The 27,085-nt window shown below is 37.9% G+C and overlaps 1 protein-coding gene across 1 annotated transcript in view; it reads left to right on the top strand.

Annotated features, from left to right (window-relative positions):
* The first annotated feature begins 2,325 nt into the window (after positions 1-2,325).
* IL12RB2 (interleukin 12 receptor subunit beta 2) overlaps positions 2,326-27,085 on the top strand; it is a 66,443-nt gene continuing 41,683 nt past the window's right edge. Inside the window, exons 1-7 of the mRNA XM_081055943.1 lie at positions 2,326-2,366; positions 7,054-7,165; positions 8,690-8,977; positions 14,352-14,466; positions 15,413-15,591; positions 16,803-16,945; positions 17,882-18,032. Of these exons, the coding sequence (XP_080912069.1) occupies positions 7,090-7,165; positions 8,690-8,977; positions 14,352-14,466; positions 15,413-15,591; positions 16,803-16,945; positions 17,882-18,032 (952 nt within the window). The 5' untranslated portion in view covers positions 2,326-2,366; positions 7,054-7,089. The remainder of the gene's footprint in view (positions 2,367-7,053; positions 7,166-8,689; positions 8,978-14,351; positions 14,467-15,412; positions 15,592-16,802; positions 16,946-17,881; positions 18,033-27,085) is intronic.

Below are 27,085 nucleotides of genomic sequence, written 5' to 3'. Positions count from 1 at the left end.
AGATTTAATTTTCTCAATAAGTGTTGACTATCATTTTTTTCAAACAAGGAAACAAGATTTTGAAATTTGATGGTGAAATGCTAAGTGAAATGTGAAGTCACTTGCGATAGAAGTAGCGGAACCAGAATAGTAGCCAGAGCCTCTAGCCCCAAACACTATGCTGTTTCCAGTTTGTCATCCTTTCCAATTAAACGTGGCTTATATTCTTTATAGCTCTAGAAGGATGCAGAGAGTAAAAATAGAGAAGGTTGGATTGTTAAAACTTAATTGAACAAGTGTCGTGAATATTGTGGGCTTGTGGAGCTCATCAAAGAAAGACAAGAGGATATGTAGCAAATAACATCAGTTGATTTGAAAGTACCTTGTTTCTTCTATTCCATGTCTTGTTTCTTCTTTCTTTATTTCTATTTTTTAATTGTTCTGTTGAGGGAATGCTTGTTCAGTTTATAAGACCGTTCGCAGTATAAATGATTCAGGGGGTGGGGCAGGATAAGGTTCCCTGATGTATTTTACACTTGATCTTAGCCAAAAGGCCGAGAAGCGATCCCTGATGCATTTTAAATGTAACTTGTTTACACACGACATTTCAGGTACCTGTTTATTGTGTCCACCATAATATATCTGAGATGGAAATAAAGACAAACAGAATTGATAGAAAGAACATTCCAGAAAAACAGAAAAGAAGGAATAAAAGTATAAGGGAATCTTGTTAAGAAAAATGATAAAGAGGGAAAAGAGAAAACATTCTGCCTGAAAAAAAGAAGTACCCAAACTTCAGAAGTCTACTGAATTTAAGCAAGAAAATTCCTGCACATTATAACATTAGGACTACAAACGCTTACCAGTGAGATGAGAGAAAATTCAAGAGAGCCTCCTCAGCAGCTTCATAAGAAAGGAATATCGGTGTGTGTCCAATTTGGCTCATGTAAAGGGTGATGGGATTATTGGGTAGACAGATAAAAAAGCAGAGAGAGTTGATACTGTGTTACTTTCCCTTCCCCTTCAAGCCATCTAACATGGCATGAAGGGGCCGTTTTGATCAGAGACCGACAGGCCAGCATTTGTCAATGTTATAGCATCTTAGAGTCTTCACCAAATGGTAGACACAAAAGGGAAAAGGAGACAATGCTTCAGTCAACAGACTTGTTTTGTTTTACATGACTTAGCTCATTAAAACGACAAGGTTGGCCCCAATGGTTAAGTTGCAAGTTAGCTACTTGGTGGATTTGATTTTCCTTTTCCATCCTCATGGTGGAATGGATCATTAGAGATGGTTACATATCATATATGCATTGGGTTTTGTTGTTTCATCCTCTTTTGAGGGATGTGGGTATCAGAAATAATGATTCAAACTTCTGAAGATTAAAGAATTGGGCATTGTGAGTGCTTTACTAGGTGGGTATCCTAAAGATTGTATATAATGTGCATGGTGCCTGGAACAAAGATCAACAAACTGTAGCATTTCTGTTAAATGCAGTGTTGATATTGGCATTATTTTTAATATTCTGCTGCTACTGCTGCTACTGATTGGAAGCAGTCTCATATGCTAGAAGTAAGGTTGGATTAGAAATCTGGAGACCTATGTTTTGGTCTGGATTCTGCTATCAGTGTGACCTTTGGCAAGTCCCCTCTATTCTGTAGGCCTCCATTTATCTGTCTGTAAAATGGAAGATGTCTTTATACTGATCTCGTACCAGTAAGACATGTCTGTAAGTAGCTTTGCCAGAAGGAAAGGATTCTGTGCCCTGCTTCATTGAGTCAAATGGGTAATGAATGGCATGCGTTTGTAAGACAGCCAGTCCTCCATGCCCGCCAGAACCTTCATTTGGTTTTCTACTGTGGCCCAGACTAAAATGTCAGCTGTTGGGAGGGGAAGGGAACAACAGGCACATGGTAGTTACTAGCAAACCATTGAGGTTCCCTCTTCCTCTGACTTATTAAATTATCGGATAGCCAAGGTTAAGAATAAAGAGGGCTACAATATGATATTCCTTAAAGTCTAACAAAACATGTGATTCCAGTACATTGAAAGTAGTGATTTAAAAAAGAAATGCAAACACAGGAGGCGGGAGGGCAAATGGGAGCTAGCCTCCGTGGAGTGCCTGCTTTGTGCTCTTCTCATGGTCTGTGACACTATCTCATTAACCTTCCCAAAACCTGGTCTAGGTCTGTGTTACTTACTCTACCCACGGCATGAATGAGGAAATGGCACTTTTATGGTTAATAGCACACAACGGAACTGAGATTCACTAGCTTTTTTTCTTTTCCACCATACCATGCTGCCTCTTGAACTTACTATGGTGCTACAGAAGAAAAGTAATGTGGAAGTAGAAAGTGTTTCTGCCTATGTGAAATTATCACCTGTGGTAAGTAAGGGATTTTCCTAGCCTCTTACAATAAGATTTGAAGTAGTTGCATATTTTGTGTTTCTTCCTGGAGCGATGGGGGAAGGGACTCACTGAGGGGTAATTGTTGCCTCTGCCTCCTGCCAGTGGCTCTGTTTCTGGCTGGTCCCCCACCTCCCTCATTGAGACATTATTTTCACTATCTGGAAATTGTCACAACGTGAGTGATGAGTCAATGACATAGCATACTCTTTGTTTTTCTGATTCAAGATAGAGTTGTAGTTTTAATATCAACCCTCTAGGCAGGCTGAAGGAAGGATGTTTACAGTTGATAAAAGGTTTCATTTTATTGGAAGATACCTCATTTACTTGAAGGTCTTTGGGGTTCTGAGTTTCTTATAAATGGAGAAAGCTATTTTAGCTGGTATTCAGAGAAAATGAGAATGTTTATGCTTGGATCAATGTATTATATAAATTCAAATTTATCCTGTATCTTGCCTATTTCATATATAAGTTTGTGTGTAGACATGTATATTTCATATGTATACATTTAAACATTTTTATAATAACCAACTGAATATTTTAGTATTGAATATTTTACTATTTGGAGACTATTACATAAATTTCAGTGCACACTGAAAGATACCCTGTAGATATCCTTTGCAGCTAGGAAGCAGAAACCTATTTAATGCCTCTGTATCTGTTTATTCAATTATCTTCTAGTTCAATTCATAATTTCCTTTATGGAGAATATTTCAAATTTTAATGAAGCAGCTAAGATAACTGCAATAAAAACTTATTAATGGCATCAGTCACAATGTAGCAGAATAAGATTTTACATAGTTTTCACGTAATTACATTAAACTAAGAAGTTAAATTAATGAACACATAAAAACCATTTAAGTTTCATTCAGTTCAGCACACCTACTATATGTCACAAATTGTGACCTCTGCCCATGAAGAGCTTGCAAGCTAATGGAGGAGACAGGCAGATACCCAAGTAAATTAGTTCTACTTATGGCAGATGCTAAGACAGGAGGATGCAGGACGCTATGAAGATACTAATAGGAGTCTGGTCTGAAGACATAAGTAAGGCTTCCAAAGACCTGACAACTTTTTTCCATCTTTACTCTACAACTGTGGTCCACATCATCGTCCTTTCTTTCCTGGATCTCTGCAATTGCTTCCTAACTGATCTGTTTGCTTCCACTCTGGCCCACTTGCAAGGGGTAAGACTGGTTTTTTGTTTGTTTTTTTCATTTCTGCCTATGTGTGCTTAATGTTATTCATATCTCGTAATAACCCCAGTTAAATAAATAAATAAAATCTCTAATTAAACATCAGTGGTTTCCTGTAGATTTGAGGGTAATAAAATCCACGCTCCCTTCCATGGCAAACATGCCCGTACTAGATCTGGCTCTTGCCTTCTCCAATTTCATTTCATACTATTCTCCCCACAGGCACTTTCCCTAGCCACCTTGACCTTATTTCTGTCCCCACCCACAGCAAGCTTGTTCCTGTGCCTCTGGCTCTGCTCTCACCATTTTCAGGAAAATTCTGAATTTTCACTTGGCCTGTGCCAATCTCAGCTCAAGCTTCACCTGCTAGAAACAAGTTCATTGACCAGGCTTCTCTTCTCCCCAGTCTCTTTCTCCTTTTAGCCTCTCTTATGTTCTACTTCTATCATTATCTACATTTGATTGTTATTTATTTCTTTGTCTTCTGTCTCCCCACTCCAGAATGTTGGTTCAGTGAGAGCCAAACTCTGTCTATCTTCTCTCCACTCTGTCCCAAGCCCCTGGCACATAGAAACTGTTTACTACATATTTGTTGACTGAATGACTGAAGAAAAGGTGTCTGAGCTGAATTGGGATGGATGAGTAATACTCCATCCGTCTAAGAACAGTGTAGATGAACAAAGACAGACACATGAATTGGGTGAGATATGCAAGGGAACTAAGCAGCTCAGTGTAACTAGACAGCTGAGTGTCAGCAGAGAGTGGCGGTAGATGTGGCTCATGATAAAGAGAGGAATTAGCTCACAGAGGTCATTTTGCCATGACCTTGGACTTGATGGTTTAGAGAGAGGGAAATGGTCAGATTCCTATTTACATCAGTGTTTCTCAAACATTTTTAACCAAGATCCACAAGAAATACATTGTATATTATCTGTAAACTGAGATTCTTCCCCAGACTTGAGAGGTCCTCATATTCCTTGGCGCATGCTCCCCTTTCTCCATCTTCCAAGCCAGCAGCCGCAGATCCACTCCTTCACACACTACAGCTGCCTTTTTCATCCACTTTTAAGGACTCACGTGAATAGATCAGGTCCTATTTGTACTGTAATCCAGGACAACCTCTCCATCTCAAGGTCCTTAATTTTAATCACATCTCTGAAGTTCCTTTGCCATGTAACACAATATATTCCCAGGTTCTAGGGATTAGGGCGTAGACATCTTTGGTGGGCCGTTATTCTGCCTACCACAGGGATGTTTAGGGAATTTTCCATAGTTCATATTCCTTCCCTCCCCCTGCCCTCTCTCCCTTCCTTCTTTTAATAACCGTTTATTAAATATTCTTTCTCAGTGCTAAGTGCTGGCACAGAGCAGTGTTCTTGCTCTCATGATACCTTAAATTCTAGCACAAAGATAGACGACAAACCAGTAATCAAGTAAATAAATCGAGTGGCTACAGATTGTACCATGAAGGCAGTAATGAGTAAAAAGTAACTAGCTGGGCAAAACCACTTTGGCTAGGTGGTCAGGGAGGGGCTCTCTGAGGAAGTGACACATGATATGAGATCTGAGGAGGTGAGTAAGTCAGCCCCTAAAAACCCTGAAGAGAATTCTAGCAGAGGAAATGGAAAGTGCAGAGTCCCCTGGGCAGCCAAGGACATGTCTTGTTTAAGAAAGGTTCTGAAGGCCAGTGTGAATGGAGCAGAGTGAGCAGGGCAAAAAAGTAGAGCACATGATGCTGGCAAGACGGGAGCGGTGAGGCCACGCAGTGGCTGAGACAGCATGTGTGGTAAGGACTTTGGATGTGACTCTAACAGCAATGGGGTCTGTGGAAGTGTTTTAAGTAGCGGTGGTGTGAAGAGGTAACGTAATCTGATTTACGTTTTTAAAAGGTAGTCAACTATGTGGAGATGATTTAGAAATGGGCAAAGATGGATTGGAGAGACACATTAAGGGGCTACTTTCGTCATCTAGGAGATGACAGTAGTTTGGACTAGGGTGAGGACAGAGGAGAAGGAGACAAGTGGATTGATCTGTGATATATTTTGGAGATAAAATTGAAGGGACTTAGTAACGGCTTGGTTGTAGGGGATGAGAAAGTGTAGAATCAAGGGTGACTTCTAAGTGTTTGAGCAACTTAAGGGATAAAAATGTAATTCACTGAGATTAAAAATAAAAAGGCTAGGGGAAGAATCAGTTTAGAGTAAAGAGACCTAAAATTCGAACTCAACATGTTAATGTTGAGTAGTCTGTTAGAGGTCCAAGAAGAGATGGCGAGGAGACAGATGTGTGAGACTGGAGCTCAGAGAGATGTCTGAGTGGAAGGTATACATCGATATGCAGATGGTGTCTAGCACCGGGCAAAGATGAGATCCCCCTGGGAGGGAGTAGAAATAGAGAAAAAATAATGTCCTGAGTGAACTGAGGTCCTCCAAGAGCTAGCATCAGGAGGAAAAAGAATAGCATATTGAAAAGATGCTAATATTATTTGGGGCTACCCTGAGTGATGACTAGGCTAGAGTTAGAGGAGTCAAAGGAGCAAGTGGGCCCTTTCTTAGAAGCCCACTAGGGCAAGACTGTTGTGTCTCTAGCACTTAATATGCCTGGCACATGAAAGGTAGCCACGACTGTTGAATGAACAAGTGAATTTTTCTGAGGTTTTCCAATACATTCTGGCACATTTCTAGGTATGGGAATAAGAAGTGAACATTCATATTAGCTGGTTCCTAGTGGCCTGGCATCACAGAACTTCCCAGCTGACTTTATGATTTTTTTAGCCCACCTTGAATAGAATTTAGAGAATTTGCTAATGACTAGTAGAGCCATCCCTTAGTCTTGTATTTGGAAACAATCAGAAATCACCAGCTTGCATTTTCCAAACCGTTCAAAACGAAAATACTTAGTAAAATAGTAAGTAATAAACAAGAAAACACACAAGTAAAATTGAACTTCTACAGAAAACCCAAACAACCCCCCCCCTTGGAATTCCTCTCTTCCTGCCAAAGAAATCAATCTTTTACTAAGTTCCAGGGAGTGTTATGACCCACTTTTTAAATCTCCTTTTACTCCCAGAAGTACATGACTAGATCAGAAATTCTCATTAGTCTTGGGATTTCATGCTACATACTATGCTTGACTATGATGATTCATCCTGTTTGGAAAAAAAAAATACTGTAGGACTGAGGCTCAGAAAGTTGAATAGCTTGCCAGTCGTCTGAAAGTATTTAAACCTGAAGGTCGTGTCTCTTTTCCCACCATTTGCTGTCCCCAAGAAGCTTAAGTGAATGGGGATTAGAGGTGGCTAAGATTTTCAATTTACTAGTTTTAAAGGTATATTTCATTATTTAAAAGAAAAACAAAATCTTAACAGTGTAGAGAAAATTGAGGGGGTATTTTAAGCTCTTCTGAATGATGTTGGTTCTTGTATTTTTCTGAATATATTTAACATGATTAAATCTGTCTTCTTTTACAAGGAAAAACATAGCGGTGTATTCCAGAGGTGACATTTCATGGCACATACAGTGAGAGTGTGCTGTTTGGCTCTTATTTTTATCATCATGTCATTGTTGGTTAAAGGAAAAATAGGTAAGTTATGTCTGTAATCTAATCTGTGAAAGACTTTGTGGTTTAAATTTTCAGTTACAGATGAAATATGCCATTTGTGGTAAATAGTTGTTCTGATGGTTGTTCTTTTGTAGTCAACCTTCTGTCACGTAAGCAGGTAAGTCTGGTTCTATGTATGTAACTAATATGTATTTTACTTAATTTATACTAATGATTAATATAAGAGTCCAGTCATATCATTTCCTCTTAAGAAAGAGACTAGGTAACCACGCTCAGCATCATGAATTAATGTTTTACATTATAATGTATTTAATATAGTGTATTTAATTCACTTATTGGTGAATTCAGCTATGCTAAAAAAATGGCTGGCATTTTCTTTGCTTTTTGTGTTGGGAGCTCCTTTTGGACTTTCTGGCTTATTAGAATCAAAGATCAAAGAAACAGAAAACAAACACATAAGTAAAATAAGAGACTTAGTTTTGGTTCTGAAAATAGAAGTGAGAAGTTATTTTGAATGAGTTTTCAGTACTTTATTTGATTTAAATAACTTTTTTAAAAAATCAATTCCTATTTATGATAGTTGATCCAACCAATCTTACAATCACCCAAAGAAGACTTTCAATGGAGGCTTTAATCAGATCTAAAAATTTAGGGTGAATCTATAATCCTGAGGTTCTTTTATTGGCAATTACTAAGTGCCACGAAAAACTGTTAATTCTGAATAGTTGTAATATTTATTTATACAGAAACTTATGGAGAGTAAGAAGGCCTCTCTTTTAAATTAGAGTTGAATGGGGTAACTGGCATATAGTAGATAATATGGAGAACTCTTTTACAAAGAAGAATACATTTATGTAATTTCATATTAGCTCTATTGGATAATGTTTCATCCAGTCCAGGATCTTACATCTTGTAGGAATACCAAAATATGGCATAGAGAGATAATTTCCATCCTTGTTGCCAACTATAAACACACCAGAGCCCCTGGGTATTTTCAGTTATAAAATAATGTTATAGATTATGCATACTTTATGCCACTAATATAGCAAAACAGGGGATTATCCTTAAATCTGCCTCTTAAAGTTTATAATAGCTTTTTAAAATTGCTTTTCTTTTTTTGGTATGAGTATTGAGGTAAGCATTATAAATCATAAATGGGGATGGAAACAAATGTGATTTATTCTGGGAAGTACTTTTTAGTAGTCTGGTGAATAATTTACATATAAAGAGACTGGCTTTTCCTGGAACTGTTCTTGAATGTTCTTCCAACCCTATTTTCTCACCGCTTTCCTATTTATAGTTCTGGTTCTAGTATTACTATTTTGAAAAGGATGCATAGTTTAATTCAAATACAGTTAGACTTTAATATGGTTGCCTTCTGTTCTCATTGTGCATCACCAGAACAGCCTGAACAACAGAGGTTATTTATCTTTGCATGATTTGATGGGGGTAATTTTACCCTGCTTTGGGGAATTGCATAAACCCTCCATTTTGAAATGGGTTTCTTATGTGCTGACTGAGTATTGCATTTGTATCTCACTGCAGATGTGTGCAAGAGAGGAGATGTGTCTGTGAAGCCTTCCTATGAAATTTCACTTGGATCAGCTGTCAACATTTCATGCTCTTTGAAGCCCAAACAAGGCTGCTCTCCGCATTCCAGTGCTAACAAATTGATCCTCTACCAGCGTAATAGAACAATCAAGTTACAGGATGGTGACTCCCTCAGTACGCAAGTCTCCGGTCTTCCTCTGGGTACAACACTGTTTCTCTGCAAACTAACCTGTAGTGGTGGTGTGGAGATTCGAATATGTGGGGCAGAGATCTCAGTTGGTGGTGAGCATTCCATTCTAAATTCCTGAAAATTGGTGATCTTTAGGTATTTGTCATGTGTTAAGCAGAAATCCAAATATAGAATAGTGTTCTTTCTTCTCCTACCACATGGATGTATTTTTATCTTGGTAGCACCATGAGCTCCTCAATGTGAGAAGTCTAGAAATCAATTAAATTGAGGTCTTATTTGGTAAGCCTCTGTCTGTTCTCATTCTCTCTCTCTCTCTCTCTCTCTCTCTCTCTCTCTCTCTCTCTCTGTCTATCTATCTCTCCTTCTCTCTCTCCCCCCCCTTCCTCTCCTCCTCTCTCCCTCACTCTCCTTCTCGCTCCTCCTCCCTTGCTCCCTTCCCTTTTTGTCCCATAAGACCATTTACCTGTTGTCCTTGGACTCCAGCAGCAGGAAAGTAAATCTCTGCAGCTGAGTCTTCATGCCTTCTTGATTTAGGAGAATTTTTTCAAAGCAATAACGTCCTAAAAAAGAAGAAAAGAGATGTCTCTTTTGATTTATGCAGACCAGGCTGACTACCCTAGACTGAGTACTTCTCCACTCTCTAAGTTAATGCACAAAAAATAGTTCTTCCATCCACACTCACTCCTGACCACTGGTTATCATACTTAGCAGAGGTTAAAAGAAAACTATCATTATACTTATTAACTTTTCCTGAGTTTTCTAGAAAAACTACGTGAAGCAAAACTGACATGCTAATACTTCATGGAGGGAAGGGAGTTACACAGTTCCAGGGAAGGAAGAGTGAAGGAGTGAGCAAGGAAAGTAGCAGAGCAAATACAAGGTGGTTAAGTGAACTGTCTACCCTGGGTCAAAGTTCACCCACAGAGCATCAGCTCCCCCGTACCGCTGGATACACTGCTGGTCCCTCTAGGCAGCTGCTGGGGGTAAGAACTAAGATATCAGAGTTGGCATCTGCAGCATGAGTCACAATGCACAGGGTGAACCAGCAGAGCACCTGCCTACAGTTTGCAGCCTGCAGCCTGCAGCCAGACAAGCCAGTGAGTGTGCACGGGCCCTGAGAAATCTCGTGGCACTTGTGCCTGTGTGGGTTCAGGGAAGCTCCAGAATGGCAGGTGAGAGGCATGAGGACAGTAGGAGAAAGTACTGCAGCAGTCTGATCAAGATGCAAGGACAGGGTCCCAGTCATAAAGACAGTGATACAGAGCTCGAGGAGGCTCTTTTCAGGAACAATGGAAACTTCTTCTCTGTGACCTGTAATGATATGGCTGGTGGCAGGCAATCTTCCTAAAGATGACCAGAAGCATTGAGCAGAACACTGAGCAATGGGCAAGCAAATCTTTGGGGAGTAAAGAGACATAAACTAGATCCAATACTCTTCTTCCAGCTCAGGGTCTCGTCTCCTGTTCCCACCTCTTACGGGTCACATACGCTCAGCTCTGACAGCCTGTGGTGTCATAAAACGAGCATGAGCTTTGAATTCCAACACTGCCACTAGCAGTTACCCTTAGACAATTTCAATTCTCTGAGCCTCAATTTCTTCATCTACATTGTGAAAATACTAACACCTACCTCATAAGATGCTTGCAGTAATTAGATGATACCTTGTATACGAAGTGCTTAATCTAGTACCAGGCACATAGGAGGCACTTAGGTGATGAGCACTAACTAGGGTTGCACTTTTGTCCAGTTTTACTCTTTGTTTCATGTGTGCAGCATGCTGGGTAGCTGAGCATGCTTCCCTTAAACAAATATAAGCATTGGTTATAGACAAGGTGAAAAATTACCTAAAAACACCAGTGGTCCTCACCTCCTTCATCCTCAGAACACCAGAATATTTCACCCAGGTAATTCACCATTTTACCAAAGCGACATTGCATATTTGTGTTAGACATTCCCAGCCCTGTGATGTCAGTTCCAGATATCCAGTGCTGCTGGTGTTTTCCTTTTCAGTAGACTAACAATGTTCTTGGAAGTCGGTATCCTTGCAGATGTCCTTAGCCATTCCATCCCATTTCCCTGTCTTTGCTCAGGTACATTAGAGTGCTACAACTCCTTTTTATGTTTCACTTTTCCATCCGGAGTATGCAGAGGCATTTTGCAGCATCAGAAGATCTAGGGAGATGGTGAAGAGGATCTGGAGCAGCTCAGTTGGGTGGTGCTGCCAGCATGCTGCTTGTGCAGTGTGCTCAAGCCTTAACCACACCATCAAATGGCTGCTGTCTGAGCAAGTTTAGCACCTTTGAGGTCAAGGACAAACTGGAAGCAACCCCTTTTTCTGAGTATGGCTAGTCATTCCAAGAAAAGAAACAATGAATGTTGGTTTCACCCAGGGTCATAAACCTAATCCTATCTAGTGAAGGAGTAAGCAGCCCATTTTCTTTTTTGTGAGCAACAATAATCCATACTGCCATTGCATAACCTGAGCGGGCCTGTCATAAAGGTGACTGGTTCTTCGGAACTGGGAAGGGGCAATAGCCTTTAAGCCTTTTCTTCCCTGCCCCTTCCTGGGCTCGTGCTGCTCTGCTGCCCAGAGCTCATCCAGACTGTGTAGAAACTAAGCAATCAGTACTCTAGCTTAACCTCATAGGATTGATCTACATAGGATTGCCTATTTCGATAATCAAGGCAATAAATGAAACAATGAATTCTTACTCGGTTCTTTTCAATATATGTTTGGTTATTGATTATTTCTGAGAGCCATTTTTCTAAGGCTTCTTATTAACCATAATAAGTGGGGTTTTTAAGAACAATAACAATAATATTCAACAATTTGTTATATTGTAAACTATTTTAGTTTTTAGAGTTTTTGATTTCTGTTATTTCCTTGGCATAAGTTATTCTACATTTGTATTGAGGAAAATTAGGTCTGTTTTCCCCTGGGACAGACAGTCCAGTGGACTGCCAAAACCAAGTCCTGGGCTGAAATAGATACTTTGATTTTATGGTCCACGGAACTCACATTGAGAAGATGATTTGTTGGTTAAAGCTGTGGTCTTTAAAATGAGAGTCTTTGCAAACTTTTAGGAGTAAAGGTGAGGATGAGGACTAACTTTGTCATTATATAAAAGTGTCATGTACTTTATATCTATCTCATTTGGTCATCAGAAGACCCTATGCATGGTTAAGGTAAAAATGGTGGTTTGAACGCATGTATTTACTTTCATTCCCCTGAAATAAAGTCAAGATGCAATAAGGAAAGTTTTCTAGAGGCACAAACTCTAAAGAACAAAAAGAATGGGAGGGGAGACATATCGATAGCATTTTGGAAGCTGGAAAGCAGGTGGACCAGTGATAATTGGCTTAGCCTACTGCTGGCAGTGAGAAATTAAGATGCAACCTGATTTCATGCAGAAGCTCCTACCCTAGAAAGATTCAGACATTGATGATACCAGGTACTTTTGAACTTTTGAGAATCCAAAACAATGAAAGAAATAAACCCTCATTAAGCACATCTTTGTGAAAATTCAGATTAATGGGGACAAAGAGAAGATTCTACAGTCTTCCAAAAAGAATAAATAGACCATTACAATGGTTCAAGAATCAGAATGGGTTTGGGCTTCTCAACAGCAACCTAGAATGTAAAAGACAAAGAGCATGATCTTCAAAATCCTGAATGAAAATGCTTTTCAACCTAGAATTCTATACTCAGCCAAAGTATCAGTCAAATGTGAGGGTAGAATAAAGACATTGTTAGCCAAGCTCAAAAAACTTCCTCCACTGCCTCCTTTCCCAGTTAACTACTAGAGGATGTGCCCCATCAAAACATATAATTAAATCAAGAAAGATGAAAGCATTGGATCTAAGAAATAGGAGCTCCAACACAGGAAAAAGGAGAAGGCATTTTTGGGACACTGAAGATTGTCAATCCCAGAATGACAGCTGGGTAGCAGGTGTAGAGGCAGACCCATTGTATTGGAAAATTCACAAGGCTCCAAGAAAGAGGTCTTCAAGCAGATGAAATTGATAGAATTCTCAGTGCATCTGAATATGTTGAACAATGATTCAAATAATTGGCTTGAGAGTTTGGAAGTATGTTAATAATAATAAAATATTAATAATAAAACCTAAACAAATGGAAAACCAAGAGTATTAATTACTAAGTCCAAGATAAACAAAAAGTTGTATATAAAATGAAAAATTAACATAGTATTTTATGTAGCTCAGTCATAAGTAGTGTATATAGATGTATAAAGTATATATATAAACATATATATGTTTGTATAATATATATGTATATATATATACAAGGAAAAGAGTCTATTCTAGGAAGTTTATTATTCTATTAAAACTATATGAGCTGCACTTTGTTATACCCATTTTATAGGTCAAGACACTGAAGGTCTGAGAAGTTAACTTGGCCAAGGTCACACAGTGCTCAGGCTATGGTGTGTGCCAAGGACAGAAAACATGTATACCATTAATTACAGCTTGTTTCAGAGCATACAATATCTAGGGCTTCAGGGGATACTTGTTTTATCTCACCCAAAAAGGAAACATCTTTCTACACATGGGTCCAGCATGAGGGTAGAATAAGGTGACTGTTACATTGGAGAAACTCCTAGCTGTCGTTTCTGTCTTTGACTATAAAATGTCTTCATTTAAAAATACACACCTTCCGATAGAAAGAACTATGTCTGCCTGTACACCTTTGTATTTCCACAGCTAGCACTATGCCTAGCCCGTGGAAGGTACTCAATGTCTGTGTACATAAAGAATTAACTTATAAATGTTCATAAACTACTCCAAGTGATGCTGCAGAAAGTAGATTTAGGTGATATAACCCAGAAGGCTACGACTAAGGCCAGTGGGTAAAAATACCTTGGCCGCATATTTCAGGTCAATGGAGAAAAAGAGCCCCTAATTTTTAAAGGCTGCTGATATTTGAGTAGGCTTCATTCTGAAAAGGTAAATTCATCGTCACCTGGGTAATGGACCTAGCATTAAATGTTCACCTGTCAGGGAGCATAGAATATGGTGGTGAGAGGCTTGGACTCAAGTTAGCCACCCCTTGGCTGGAGTCCTGATTCTGCCACTTTGTGGTTTTGTAATCTTGGGCAAGATGCTTAACCTCTAAGTTTTAGTTTCCTCTTCGATGAAATGAAGATAATAATAGTAAGTACTGAATGTAGCTGCTGTGATGTCTAATTGAGAAAAAAATGCATAAAAGCACTTAGCATAGGTATATAGTAAATGTTAGATCCATGTTCACTATTACTACTATTGTTAGTAAAAGAACTTCATACCTCAGAGGCAAATTTGAACTGATAGAATCTAAAATAGCTCTCAGCTTGTCTAGATATGGGAGACATAGAGGAAGTGTTATCTTGTTGGCAAATAATAACAATGTGATTGAAATATCACCTGTGTGCTATTGAAAATATATGGTTTTGCCATTTATTTTTAAAGTTGTTCCAGAACAACCTCAAAGCTTGTCATGTATACAGAAGGGAGAACGTGGGACTGTGGCCTGCACCTGGGACAGAGGACGAGACACCCACCTATATACTACTTATACTTTACAGTGAGTGAGAGGCTTTTTCTACAGCTTTTCTGTGGGTCTTCTGTTAGATAACATTTAGAAATCTCTAAGAGTTCTAGTTTTACCAAAGAGAAGAAACAATAAACACCTCTGGATAATTAGATACTTTAAAAAAACAAAAAGCACCTAGTGTTCATCAGTTGAAACAGGTTCATTCATCTAGTGTGAGAACTGAAGTCTTAGGTTTGACGTCTAACTCAGAGTTCTCTTCAGGGCATCCAAGGCCCAAGTTATGGACGGTATTTCCTGCTCTAGTTGGGTTAAACTGGCTGCATTATATCCCTTTCCTCTTTTGCAGTTGCAGACTCATGAGAGCATGATATATAGACTCTTCTTTGTGGTAGCTTTCCATTAGCCTTGGAGGAGTTTCTTTTCAAAGCACTTTTGCCTGATTTGAGAGTCCAAAAAGAGAGCGTCTGAGAGAGTCTGTTCCTTGGAGTTGATTCCATAATCCCATCCAAAGATCCAGCTGGGTTACACTAAGTGAGCAAGAGACGGGGGAAAGGAAGTGGGACCCAGGGTTCCAGTCTGTACTAGGAACTAGCACTTCTGTGCCCTAAATGCCAAGGTGGCCATGGATCCTTTGGAGAATTATTGCATTTGCCCTAAGAAGCTAAGATATCAGTGGGGTTTTGGGAATTCAGGCAATGTAGGTATGGTCGCTCATCTACACGAATGTCAAACAAATTTCAGTCCTACCAAAACAAGGCAGGGAGGGTGGGAATATGGTCCCACTTGGGGGGTGGGGGGAATATGGTCGCATTTATGACTGTAGATTACAAATATTCCTATAGTATATCCCCTTGCAATAAGAGTGACCTTTAAAAACTGTCTAGAACTTTATGTGAACATTTTGTTCATTTGTACTAAAAGGAGAAAATATCACATAGAGTGTCTATCCTGCTAATCACAATTATTTTATTTACAGGTTAAACGGACCAAACAATTCAACTTGGCAGAAGCAATGTAATCATTGTCATCATTTGGACCTTGGAATCAACCTAACCCCTGAATCACCTGAATCCAGTTATGTAGCCACGGTTACTGCTATCAATAATCTTGGAAGTGCTTCTTCATTTCCATTTACATTCACATTCATGGACATAGGTACGTTTTATTTCACTTTTTATAGGTGTCATACACTGGCACATGAACGTAATTTTAAAAATCACTTAAATGTTCTATATGTGATTATTTCAAAATGGACAGTGGTTGATGGAAAGTAGCCAATAGGCATAGGCAAAGGACAGATGTTACTTTGATACAAGTAAAAGGGTGTGTGATCCTAGAGCTCTGTAGATGTGGCTATGTAAAATTATTCTCTCTGTTGGAGAAATAAGAGCCCCTATCTTCAAATCCGATGAAGGGACCAGCTGCCAGTGATACCATCTGACTACTAAGGAAAAGGTCCTATGAGGTTATTCAAAAGCTCAGTGTAAGCCCTTCTTGGCAGAGGTGTCTTTTTACCCCCATGGCTACTCCACTGTTTTAAGTTAGGCTACATGTTCTGGGCTAGAGCAGCTGGTGCAAACTAAAAGTAAAATGTATCAGGATTCAAATGCATCTTGCTCTGAGAATATTTGCCTCCACCTCTCTCATCAGCTTGGTTGCTGCAGTGAGCCGGTTGCAGCACATTTCTGAGCAAATATAATTGGCCCAGTTGAATCAAAGGCCAGTCTCAAGCATTCTCAAATTCTACCCATCCCACATAGGGTTTCTGGTCTGCTTGAAGTTCCAGTCTCATACTATGTGTTTCTCTTCTCTCTTCCCACAGCACCTCTTTTCATTCATACTGCTAACTACAAGTCTGAACATAAGCATTTGCTATGCATTTTCCTATGACACTTCTCCCCATCCTACCTTTCATCTTTTTATAGAGACTATTCACCTTGAAACCACCTTCTTTTCCTCTTTCTTTCTATCCTTTTGGCCCTATTGTCCCTTTCCTGTAACTATTTTTACCAATATTTCTCACTAGCCACCTCTGCCTTTTCAGCCATTACAACTCTTAGGTTTGGCACATTGGTTTTCTTTAAATCATTGAATTAAATGGAATTGACATGATCACTAATGTTGGTGGTAGTTTATTTGGTAAAAGGAGGATAGAGTAAGGAAAATTATTTTAATGACTCAGAAGCGATCAAACTTCTTATTTCTAAAAGCCAGGGACTTGCCTCTTATTTATTGCACCAAATTTGATGGTTTTAACTCATCTTAGAAATGAGTTTTGTTCAACTCTTTATAGCTCATGTCTATGTATAAAGCAATTTCTGACCATGGAGCCTGAATTACACTTTTTTATTTGTCCTGGTTACCAGTGATGCCCCTTCCTCCGTGGGACATCAAAATCAAATTTGTCAATGCCTCTGTGAGCAGATGTAGTCTTCAGTGGAGAGATGAGGACCAGGTGCTGCGTAACCGACTCCGATACCGTCCCAGTAACAGCAGATCCTGGAATATGGTAATTGTCTTTAGAGTGAAGGGGGGAAACAAGGAGGCTTTTTAATATTATTACACAGATCTCTGTCTTTTCGTACCATTCAAATGTGGAGTTTAAGAATATTTAACCCAAAAGTATATACTAGAGATATACTGGAAAGTGATACACACCTCTGTTTATTTAAGAGATACCTTGAATTCTGATCACTGATTTTGAAATTTTTTAAGTCACAAGCTTCCATAAACCAGTATTAATTTTGTATAATTTTGAGTGACCCCTGACCCCATTATTACTTTTTAGTAATTTTTCAGCATATTAGAAAGAGAAATATTAGGGAATGTTCATAGAGGCTTAGATAGAATTTAGTATTCCAAAGATAAAGCCCCACACTTTGATATACTATTAGGCATTAATTTTTTATAATAAAAAGTTTAAGATTATAATCTCTTTCAGTATTTTTGTAAAATATAATGGCTTATAATGACTATGGATGAGCTTCACATATAGCCAATGCTTAAGAGAGGTATAGTAACTAAATATTTCTTATATAATTAAAGTTTTCTGTTTGAACCCAGTTCTATATCTGTGTTAAAATATGCATCACATTCTAATTGTGACCAAATAAAAAATAATCTCTAACGTAGAAACTTCTCCAAGGCCTTTTTGAAAACTAGGAGTTTTCAACGTTTAGTCCTTTTTCAGCTGGTTTCCAGATTCCCTGTGGAACTAATATAGATAGGTTCTTAATCTCAGCAATTTTTTTTTTTTAATGAGAAGCTGTTATTTCAGATTAACATTATGTGTTTTCAATAATCCAGTCATTGATATTTTTTCACATTGAACGGCAGTACTGAAAAAGTAAAAAGGGTTATCTGGTCTAGTTTTTTACCTTTATGTTAAAATTATTTAAATTAATTTAGTATTAATAGGCATCTTTAAAAATCTGTCTCATTCAAGGTTAATACTACAAATGCCAAAGGAAGACATGATTTTCTGGATTTGAAACCATTTATGGAATATGAATTTCAGATTTCCTCTAAGCTACATCATAATAAAAGTATTTGGAGTGACTGGAGTGAAACATTGAGAATACAAACACCAGAAGAAGGTATGTATCAAAAAAAAAAAGAAAAAGAAAAAGAAAGAAAGATGGGTGGTTGGGCAAGAAAGGAGGGAAAGAAGAAAATACAATGATTTCTTGGAATGGAATCTCTAAAATACTGGTACTAAATCAAAAAAAGTATGATTGCAATGATTAACAAGTTAATTTTGACATGAACTTAAGAACTGAAACTGTCCAGGGAGATATGTTTACATTGGTAGGAAATTTTTAACATTAGGTAAGTCTTACTGTTGTTTGCCACAGGGTTGGCATGTTGCTTACAAGCTTATGCCTCAGTAATGTTTGGTTTTCACTTATTACAGTAACTCTTATACCATAAAGGTAAACCAGAAATTGATTTCATTCTTTTATAAAAGTTAAACTTTGATGCCCTTTACCTTTTGGATTCTATGAAAATTAATATGGTTTTATAAGCCACACTAAAAGCTTTAAAGAAGGAAGACTCTGGAGACATAACATTTTAAAGTAAAATTTAACATCCAGCCATCTTTGTCCTCTAAATATTGCAGCATTGCATTTCTTCACGCCTTTGATACTCACTGCCACCAGACTGTTCATAGCTATGAAGAGGATATCAAATATATTTTTTAGACTTACATACTTTTCTTTTTGGTAATTACAGGGGAGACAATTTTATTGAAGTGATCAAATATTTTATTGAAGCAAAAATGCTTATATGAACTTTATGCCAATATTAACAAATCTTTGGAGACAAATAAACAGCCATCTGAGTATTAGTTTTAAAAGCTCTCAATTAGTAATATAGTATGGAACTTTATATAATTCGTGCAAATTTAGCTTAAAAGAAAAATTATTGGCATATAACCCATTGCTTTATTATCTGGAGATTTTGTAATATTAATGTTTATTTGTGAAACTCATGGATGTGTGTGTGCATATAAACTAGACTTGTGATTAAGTTACATTCATTTTTTGTGAAGCGCTGATGGCTTTTGGTAGCTGATGACATTATCAATGATACCTCAATGACATTCAAGGACCTAAAGAACCTATTAATAAAACACAATTCCTAATATATAACTTGTAGAATAATTGTATATTTTTCCTTTCTCCTTGTATGAATTGCATCTCTCTGTTTAAAAAAATAATGTTTAAAAGTGAATTCATCCAACAAATTAGAATTTATTTCCTCTCATTTTAAGATAAAAAACTCTTAAATTAATGTTGAGCCACTTGCTCACTGCTTAAATGCTTGCCATTTTTATAATTCAGAGTTTACTCTTATTGTCCTTCTGTTATACGTAGTCAACATAATGTAGCTTTTAAAAATATCTCATGGGTTAGATTTTGTTTATACATAGTACAGATAAAATTAATGAAAATGAGCCATATTTTGTGTCCAAATCCAAGGTAGTAAATAGGCTAAGAAATATTTAAGTTATATCACATTAGGCTAAACTATAAATAAGGAAAACTCTGGGCTTATGAATTCTTGTCATTCTTACTCACATTGGATAATGACCTGTTTAGAGATGTGTGAAAAGGTTTTAAGTGTTTATCTGTTGAATTAAAAACCCATCAAGGTAAAACAGTAACTTTCCCGTATCCTATAAAATAAACTACCATCATAACAATAAGTGCAGCAACTTATTAGAGTTATGAACTCGTGGATGGTTGTGAATTGAGCCAAGAAAGCTGGCTTATTCAGATTAATTGCACGCATTCATAAAGAAAGAAACCCATACTCTGAGATATAACACGGTAACCAAGCTCTCTTGGCTTCTTTTCAATGTCTGAATCTCCCTTTTTGGTGTTTGATCTTTCTGTGGGTTGTTACAGGATCTCTTCTCTTACTCTAAGCTGCGTGGTTTCACCTTTTACCACTACTTCTGTCATCAGTTTCTTTATGAAAAACTAACTGATGGAAACGTAAAAGGTGTGAAATTTTTTTCAGTACTTCTTCCTTTAAATGTGTACTCATACCGTGTTTCCCCGAAAATAAGACCTAGCCAGACCATCAGCTATAATGCTTCTTTTGGAGCAAAAATTAATATAAGACCCGGTCTTATATTACATTATATAAGACCGGGTCTTATATTACATTATATAAGACCCAGTCTTACATTATGGTAAAATAAGACCGGGTCTTATATTAATTTTTGCTCCAAAAGACACATTAGCTGATGATCCAGCTAGGTCCTATTTTCGGGGAAACACGGTATGTAACTTGGCATTTAAAAAAAAATACTAGTAAGCATTGTTTTTTTAATTACTCTCTAAAACTGTGAATGATCGTTTGCTACCAAAACTGAAAGCAATATGTTGTCTTCTCATAGATTGGGCACAGTTATTTATGTCACATCAGCCAAAAATGAGGCTCTTATTTACTCCATATGGCCCTTTCCTGTGTCATTAAAATTAATTCCAGCCATGGCCCTCCATGAAAAACACTTTTAAATGACCACTCAGTAAGGAGTAGGAGGAAAGAAACCACTTCTCGTGTTTAGGAGGACAGTCCCACAATCAGTATCCATCAAAGGGAGGCCCAATACTGGAAAGTGAGCAACTATATTTTGCTTCACGTGGGAAAGCACTCTTGATTTTGGACTGCATGGTGTCCAGACATACCTGAGAATATGCCCAGGTGTTGGGGGAAGGTGATCCCTCGTCACTCAGAACACCCAGGAGGAGACTCCAAAATAAAGATGAATGAGCCATTCCTTAGAAACATATTAGCAATCAAATTAGGTGTTTCTGTTTATTCATTCACCATTTTTAAAATCTTATTTTCATGTTTTGGCCCTGCTTGCTGTTGTGGACACTTAATAAGGAAAGCATTACATGCTTATACTTGTGCCAGAGCGGTAAAGGAGGAATTCTCTTGTATCATGGTGATGACATAGGTGATTAGTGAGAGACCCCCAAGAGGGAGAAAATGCAGGGTTACCTGCTGCAGCCACTCTTCCTTATATTGAGACAAGATGGGTAATTCCTTCATTCACTTGTAATTTGAAAATATTGCAAAAGTTGGTTAGATGTGAACAACTAAATACTAGAGATTATTTTTATCATCTTGGTTAGCAAGCATTTCATAACAGTCTAGCTTAAGGGTCAGCAAACATTTTCTGTAAAGGTCCAGATAGTGAATATTTTCAGCTTTATGGACCACACAATCTCTGTCACAACTACTAAAATTTCTATTGTACCGTATTTCCCCCAAAATAAGACCTAGCCAGACCATCACCTCTAATGCATCTTTTGGAGCAAAAATTAATGTAAGACACGGTCTTATTTTACTATAAGACCCGGTCTTAATATAATTATAACATAACATAACATAACATAACATAACATAATATAATATAATGCCAAGTATTATATTACATTATACCGGATTTTATATTAATTTTTGCTCCAAAAGACGCATTAGAGCTGATGGTCCGACTAGGTCTTATTTTCAGGGAAACAGGGTAGTGTGCAAGCAGCCATTGACACTCTATACATATTTAGACAAAGCTGTGTTCCAAAGAAACTTTTTTTATGGACACTGAAGTTTGAATTTCATGTAATTTTTAAGTCATTAAAAATGATTCTTCTTTTGATTTGTTTTCTACAATTTAAAAATGTAAAAACCATTACTATTAGTTCACAGGCTGTACAAAAACAAGGAATGGGCCAGATTTGGCCCATGAGCCATTGTTTGCTGACTCCTAAACTAGCTCAACTTGAAAGTATCATACTTGTGTCTTTTTGCCTAAGGCTTGAGGAAATGAGAATGAATGGCTCTTTACCCTTCTAAAGGGATTTATATCCAAGCATTTTTATTAAAAAGAAAATGTTATGTTTGAGATCCGATGCCAGTCCTTAGCCTCTTTTCTTCTTTTGGTCTCCTCTAAGCCCAACAACTACCTTCGAAGAAGCAAATGCCTAAGCTCTCCAATAGGAAGAAATATTTTCCATGAAGCTCTCCAAACAGAAACCAATGAATATAATATTTGCTTCTCTGGACGGTCTGTGGGGAATGTGTGTATATCAGGAACTATGCCAAATGCTGAGACACAATGATAAACAGTCAGATCCTCAGACTCAAGGGCTTATAGTCTGTCTTGGAACATTAGGGAAAGATTCCTGGAGGACATGCCACGAAGGAGAAATGCCAAGTCCAAAGGGAATCTTGTGGCTTTCCTCCATCTGGAACATATGGCCTCTAAAGTCGTTGTAGTAGGTGAAAGGAGTTATGTCTTCCATGAAGTACTTGATTCTCTTAAATTCTGTGAAATCTCACATTCCTAGTTTTTATTCTACCTAACTGGCCAATTCTTGGTCTCTTTTGCTGGCCTACCTCAATCCCTAAGGCTTTACATTGGGCCCCCTTCTTTATCAGGTGACCTCATCCAGTCCCATGGCTCTAAAACTGGATGGATGGATGGATTGATAAGTAGATATGGAGATGTAATATTTAGTTTCAGTCCTGGACTCAATCCAGAACTTCAGATTTGTGTTTCAATCACCTATTCCATATCTTCACTTAGATGTCAACAGGCATCCCAAACCTCACATAGCTTAAAAAAACTTTTAATTTTTCGCCAAAGCAAAATATTTACAAAATACTTCTGTTCCACTCTTTTCCATCTCAGTAAATGACCTACCATCTTTCTAGGTACGCAAGTCAAAAATTGGGAAGTTACCCTCAAATGTTGCTTTTCTCCCATTTCCCCATATCAGCAATTGACTCTGTCTCCTAAACATATTCAAAATCTATTCATTCATTCCATGGCCACTATGATCATCGTAGTTTTAGCTACTTTCTCATTACAAAGCATAACAACAAAATGAACACTGTGAACACTTATGAACCTACAATTCAACTTAAATACTATAAAATTACCAATATATCCTTACCCCGTTATGCCTCCCCAGAAGTAACTACTATCCTGGATTGTATGTTTATGAATCTCATACTTACATCATAGTTTTCTGAAAAGTATATATCTCTAAACAATGACTAGTTTTGCTCATGTTTGAACTTAAAATTATATCCTACATGCAGCCTTTTGCAACTCACGTTTTTTCCCATCAGCGCTCTACAGCACTCTAACCCAATGCCTTCTTTGATTTTAGTATGGATGAAACATTCCTGTTTTTATGAAGAAAAAAAGCTCACCTTTCATTTGTGATCTGGATGTTAAAAGGTTATGTTTCTAAAAAAAAAAAAAAAAATTGGTGGAGGGAATATTCAGCTATGTCAAATGCTGCTTAGAAGACCAGTGCAATAAGAAGAGAAGTGGCCATTAACTTTGGCAACACAGAATTCATTGCCAAACAGAAGCAGTGTCAGTAGAGTGATGGGCACAAAATCTCAGTTGGTATGGGTTGAGAGTGAGTGTGATGTGAGGGAATAAATCCAGATGACAGTTCATAATTCTTCAAGAAGTTCTGTGAAGGGGAGCAGAGATTCAGAGCAGTAGCTGTACCAGGATGTAATATTAGGAAATTTTTTGTCTCTTTGTTTTTGTTTTTAGGATCAGAAATAATATAGTATGTTTGCAAGGCAATGATAAGGGCCCAGTAGAAAGGGGAGACATTAATGATACAGGAAAAGTGGGAGAGAGGCCCTTGATAAAGCGAGAGAGGATGGAATCCAGAGCTCAGGTTACAGGACTGAACTTTGATGGAAGTAGAGAGGCTTCATCCACAGTAAAATCAGTGGGGGTACTGCGTTAGGGATGGAGAAGTTTGTAAGTTTTCATGGTGGAAAGATGAGGGAATCCCTGCCTGATTGCTTCCTTTTGCTCAGTGAAGTGTGAGGCAGAGGCTTCAGTTGAGAGAAACAGATCATTGAATGTGGGTGGGTGGGTGGAGTAACTGACAGGACAGCCTTTGGGAAGGAACACCCATGTAGATAGTGAACCATCAAGAATAGTGACAGAAAGATGTGAAAAGTAAGCAAGAACCAAGTGTTAAAAAGTCATCTCAAAGAGTCAGGAGGGGGAAGTCTATATGATAACATCTGAAGGTGAGAACCCTACCGTGAAAAACTTGTTTAATCAAGTAAGTAGGTGTTTGAAAGATCTGTTTGAATTGGATTGTTTGAAACTAGATTTTAGATAAATATGTCACAACCTAAAGAGTAGACATTAAGGAACAAAGACAGTGAAGGATGACTTACCTTTCTCTTGCCCTACTGAGAGCATGACTTGGACCAAAAATTTTTGTGTGTTTCATTTAGTTCACCACCTAAAACCACTCAAGATATGCCTTTTCCATATTTACTTTCTTATTAAATTCTCCAGTTTCCTTGTTTTGGGAGATCTTTATTGTTCTCTTCACTACCTGCTAAAACCTCTGCAGAGGTGGCTTCCCACCCTGATTCAGCGGCTCTCATCCACACCCCTGCACTACCTTGGATTCAGATAGGGCTGCTAATCGCAGAAGCAACAACACATGGCTCGGTTCTGATTTGTTTGCTGCACATATTGTTTCACAGAATCCTAGAATTTTGGGATTTTAGAGTTGAAAGAATTCCTGAAGTCATTTAGGCCAATCTTTTGCTTAACTTAGGATCTTTTATTTTTTTATTTTTTTATTGGTGACTCTAGTTATCCCTACGATATTTCCCTTCGCATAGGAGGTAGTTTCATCTCAGGAGAGCTGACTTCCATTTCTCAATATTTGTATATTTAATCATTTGTACCCATTTGTTTTGTAATCCAAAAAAACTTGGACAAATTGGCCTACGACTTTCCTTTCCTCACCTGCCTATAATAGTTTTATCTGTCTTTTGCTAGATGACACTGTGGTTAGAACTTTAAGTGATTTTGTGGTAGCTAAGTGCCAAAGACTATCTTTAATATTAGCCCTTACATTGCTTTAAGCAGCAGTGGTTTGACACCCTTGGTCATGAATAGTTACACTTTGAAACGCATGCAGATTCAATTAATAATATCTCTCCCATAGCAGCTTGCACTGCAAGAGAGCACCATTAAAATTTCAGTTTTACTTGTAATGTCTCCTTTGAAGAGACTATGATTCTAAAATTCGATTCTTAGCTCTGTAATAATATGGTAGGTTGTAGATCTTTAATGAGGCAATGAGTGTTCCCTTTAAATTTCTTACCAATATGTAATTAACTGAAGACATTTAGCTCAATGGAACAAGTCCACTGGCTTTCACACTGAGCATACCCAAGTTTCCATGTCCTGCTTATGTGTCAGTGTCTGGATTACCTACCTAGTTTGTGACGTGTTCAGATCTTTGCTCAACACAGTGAACTGTAGTGGAAGAGCAGGATCTTTGGAGGCAGTTAGATCTGGGCTCAGCTCTCAGTTTTGCCATTTACCAGCTATACGTCATTTGTAAATAATTTAGACTTTGTCAGCTGTAAAACAGGTGCAATCACACACTCCTGCAATGTGTGAGGATTAAGTGAGATAAAGTATATAAAGCGTCCAAATATTACCTGGCATTTAGTAAGTGGTTAATGAATGTCAGGTTCCCTTTCCTTGTGTGGCCTGTGCTTTTTTCCTTTTTTTGCATCTGGACTAGCAGAAAAGTCCTGAGTTGATTCTTGGGTCACTCTTTATAGTCCTGAAGGATTGAGATAGTCCTGAAGGATCTGAGCATTTTCAGATGTTTCATGTAAGTGTGTCTTATCTCTAACTCTTCACTGCAAGGGTAAATAGTACCACTGGTGGAAGGGAAGGGGGTAGAAAAGAAGTGAATATTTAGAGAAAACAAAAGAACAGAGCGTACAAGAGGCAGGAAGAGGAAGTGACAAAGGAAGAGAATAGAATACTAATAAGGCATACCTAATGTGGAATGCGAATTTTACAGAGAAATCATAAGCCTTCTTAGAGCCAGGCAACTGCATGGTACAGAGTGAAGACCACAGACTATGCGAATAAACAGACCCATGTTCAAAGCCCAGCTTCTCTGATTATGAGTTCTGGGATCTTGAACAATTCCTTTACTTCTCAGCACTGCAATTTTTAAATGAAGAAAACCACAGGTAAATTTACTGAGTGTTTACCATGTGTCAGCACTCTGCTATTCATTTAAATACTCGCAACAGCCTCAGGTACAGAATTATGATCTTCAATTGACAGATTGAAGATCAGCGGAAACTGGCTTAAAGACGTGGTTAATATTTATTCAAAATCACAGAGATGGAATTTGCTTATAGATGGTCTGGCTCTGGAGCTCACACTTTAACCACTGCACTCAAGCTATGTATGTCATGGCAGTGAGGAGGACATGAGACTTAACTGTGAATGGGCCCATGTGGGACCTGCCCATAGAATGTGCTGGTACATGCACTTCTTTCCTTTCTGTCCTCCTCTCCTGGCTGCTTGTCTTCTGTTATCCAGGTGGGATTTAATTTTCTGGAAATTTCCATCAGGCGAAATGGAATTTGCTACTCCAGAAGCCTTACCTTAAATACACTCTGTCATTGTTAAACAAGTTAGGCTGGGGCAATTAAAGCCTGTTTTCAGGGATTGCTTCTATTGATTCCACCCCTGGCCGTAAATGAAAACAAATCTGATAATGGGAAAAATAAAACAACAACTACTATTACTACCACCACCACCACCATGTTTCCCCGAAAATAAGACCTAGCCAGACAATCAGCTCTAATTCGTCTTTTGGAGCAAAAATTAATATAAGACCCTGTCTTATATAAGACCATGTCTTACATAATATAATATAAGATAAGACCGGGTATAATATAGTGTAATGTAATATAATATAATATAATATAATATAATATAATATAATATAATATAATATAATACTGGGTCTTATATTAATTTTTTCTCCAAAAGATGCATTAGAGCTGATTGTCTGGCTAGGTCTTATTTTGGGGGAAACACGGTATTACTACTACTACAACTACTACTACTACTAGTGCTACCACACACACACACACACACACACACACACACACACACACAGGTTGATTATTCAGTTTCAAGTATGTTTGATTGACTTTCTCAAATCAGGTCATATTTGACCGTTGTCTTAAAGATTGGTGATTATTTTCTCTATCAGGTCAGCCTATATTTTAGCACCAAATAGAT

This window comes from Rhinolophus hipposideros (genome assembly GCF_964194185.1).
Source record: "Rhinolophus hipposideros genome assembly, chromosome: 8".
Classification (NCBI taxonomy): domain Eukaryota; kingdom Metazoa; phylum Chordata; class Mammalia; order Chiroptera; family Rhinolophidae; genus Rhinolophus; species Rhinolophus hipposideros.
This window is presented reverse-complemented; position numbering and strand designations above follow the sequence as displayed.